The sequence below is a fragment of the Pinus tabuliformis genome, chromosome 7 (assembly GCF_031772625.1).
Source record: "Pinus tabuliformis cultivar Carrire ecotype Pingquan chromosome 7, CPIR1, whole genome shotgun sequence".
Taxonomy (NCBI): Eukaryota; Viridiplantae; Streptophyta; class Pinopsida; order Pinales; family Pinaceae; genus Pinus; species Pinus tabuliformis.
In genome coordinates this window covers 1,238,747,040-1,238,749,991 of record NC_142293.1, presented here as the reverse complement: position 1 = coordinate 1,238,749,991, position 2,952 = coordinate 1,238,747,040, and the positions used below count along the sequence as shown (strand labels likewise).

Sequence of the window (2,952 nt, the reverse complement as noted above, 5' to 3'; positions counted from 1 at the left end):
GCTACAAGGGAAAGCCCCTGTAAAAGCTTCAGCAAAAGACAAACGAGGGTGGGGATCTGTCACAGGCTCGTATTCTGCTGCTGAAGGATACAAAAGCATCATGGCCATCCCGAATGTTCCCCCAAACCCGGCTCAATGGCATTTTATTTGGGACTCCCCCTCTCTTCCCAAAATTGATTTCTTCTGCTGGACATTAGCCCACAATAGTATTCTCACTCGAGATAATCTCCGTAGGCGCGGAATGGAAGGACCATCCTGGTGTAATCTGTGTAAGTCAGAGGAAGAAACAGCTGATCACTTGTTCTTAACATGCCCTTTTGCATCAGAAGTCTGGAGGGGAGTCCTCATGCTAAATGCTGATAATTTCGAGCTCCCCAGGAACATCCAAAACCTTTTCCAGTCCTGGAGCAAATTGTCGCCGTATGGTCTCTCCAAAAATATCCTCCTCAAAAACTGCTGGCTCTGGATCCCCAAGTTCGTTTGTTGGAAGCTGTGGCTGGAAAGGAATAACAGACTTTTCAGAAATGAAAGCTGCAATCCGCTCAAAGTCATCACCAAAATTAAAGCTCTTTTAGGAGAAACTCTGGATGCCAACACTGCCAAAAAATCTGGGAAAGCCCTGAATAGAGAAGAGGAACTCTGGCTGAATGGTTTGGTCCCAAATCATAAAGATTGTGCTACCATCGCTATCAACGTTCCCTCTAATTGGGAAATCAGGCTGGAGGAGCAAGAGTTCATTAAATGGAGGTCGGCTCTGAATGAGCATTGCCTGTTTTTTGATGGGGCCTCCAAAGGCAACCCCGGTTTCGCAGGAGGAGGAGGAGTTCTATTGTGTCTGGATGGCTCTGAGAAGTTAAGGTTTGCTTGGGGATTAGGCAAGGAATCCAACAACAGAGCGGAGGCTCTGGCTCTGTGGCAGGGGCTCTCACAAGCGATCAAAGGCAACGTCCGTTCCATTTCAGTCTTCGGGGACTCCAGAATTATTATCCAGGCTCTGCATACCAAAAAGAATCCTTCTCAGCTCCAATTATCAACCATCCTCAGGAGAATCAGACTTATTTTGCCCAAATTCCACAAGATCTCCTTCTATCACATCCTCAGGAATTTAAACTCCCAAGCAGATATGGAAGCCAACCAAGGCGTTTTGCGAAGCAAATGTTCGCTGTCAGTTAACCAGGTCGATTGTTTCTGCAACATCCCCTAAAAAGAGCTCGCTGGATTTTTGCTGCTGATTTGTCGCCCTGCGTTTTTTCTCTGCTGTAAGGGCATCCAAAGGATTAATAAGAAGAACGATTATTGAGGAGTTCTGGGACTGACGAATCCGACTGCGGCTATGGAGAGAGCTATTGCCTCCGGGCCCATTCAGCAACCAGCGAACGGCTACAAATCCGAAAGGGCAGCGCTATTGGATCCGTTGATTTCTAACAGTGTTGTGTAATAGCTGGAGAAACAGGTCCTCGGTTATTCTCCAGGAAAGCGTTGTATACACCAATTGCCTTATTGCTGGCGCCTGATAATAAAATTAACCGTTTTTGTCTAAAAATATATATATATATATAACAAAAATTGAAAAAACTATATTATACACATTAATATTTTATGTATATTTTGTTAATATAAAATATTTATATACATTATTATACTAAATTATGCATAAACATTATTATACTAAATTATGCATAAATATATACAAAATACACTCTGGTACACCATAAAATAAGAAAAAACAAAAACAAAAACATTATTAAGCATAAAAAAATATATCAACAATTTTTTTAGCCTATGTTAATAATATTATAATATTAATTTCAATATATAATAATATTATTTATAAATAAAATTTATTTATTTAAAATAAACTATTTATATTATACGATGAAATAGCTTTTTTTAATTTTAATGTAACAATGTTTTTAATTTAAATTAAATAAACTCTTAATTAAAAAATATTATTTTAAGTTATTCACGCATTAGAACTCCATGGAAAGATTAATTTTTTTAAACCTATTTTAATCCCAAATATGCTACCATGGTTATAATTTAATTGCATAATAACAATGAGTTTTTTAACATTATATACCCACAACATTGAATATATATATATATATATATATTTATTTATTTATTTATTTATTTAAATAATTTATTAAAAATTTTGAAGTGACTAGTGAGATATTTTAAAAAAATTGAAGTGACATTAAAATAAAATTATTTTGAAGTTCCCTGATTGGGGTACGAGCAGGTAAATTTCAGTTATTTCACTGCATGATGGACGTTCTTTGGATCCCAAGGCAATCCCTCGCCACCTTCCACATGCTTGTATCACATGGAACAGTGGCAGAACGTATGGATACAATCAATGTAATTAATGAAGGTGGCAACAACTCTTTAACATGGCATGCTTCCGACCTTTTAGTTGTTCAATCTAGTAATTCCTTTGTCTGTGACTGGTTTGGCATAAGCTTGGAGGTGCACAGCCCGGAAAACTGTGGCAGGCTTCCAGAGAGGTACCTCGAGGGGCTCTGGTTCACTTATAGTGGGTTTGGGTCATCTGTATCAGGTATGTTCTCAGTTTTATCGCACATTTCTCTAGCATGGCTTGTTATTCTTGTCTATAGGTTTCATGGAAGAACGGATATGCATTGCATAAATTGCTCTGGGAGGAATATTCTTTGGAAATGGATATTGATGTCTACGAATTTCTTGAAGCTTGTCTCATTTTTTGTATTCTTGTGTCTGTGTTCTATGGATTTTGTTGGCTCGCATGGGTATTATGTTGATCAGGTCTCTAGATCTCTCTTGGTCTCTCTGGCTCTAGCATTGGTGCCCCAACTTGGGTTTTCTTTTGGAATTTTATGGCTATGGCCCTGAATTATCAAGGTCTCTGCATGGCAATGGTTTGGTTTTTAATTATGCCCCTAGTTTTTCTGATTACTATTGGACTTCTATGAT

The 2,952-nt window shown here is 38.0% G+C and overlaps 1 protein-coding gene across 1 annotated transcript; it reads left to right on the top strand.

Annotated features, from left to right (window-relative positions):
• Positions 1-241: 241 nt before the first annotated feature.
• Positions 242-1,204, top strand: LOC149251857 (uncharacterized). The gene has a single exon (XM_089454011.1). The coding sequence runs from the start codon at positions 242-244 to the stop codon at positions 1,202-1,204; it is 963 nt and encodes a 320-aa protein (XP_089310137.1).
• The last annotated feature ends 1,748 nt before the right edge of the window (positions 1,205-2,952 follow it).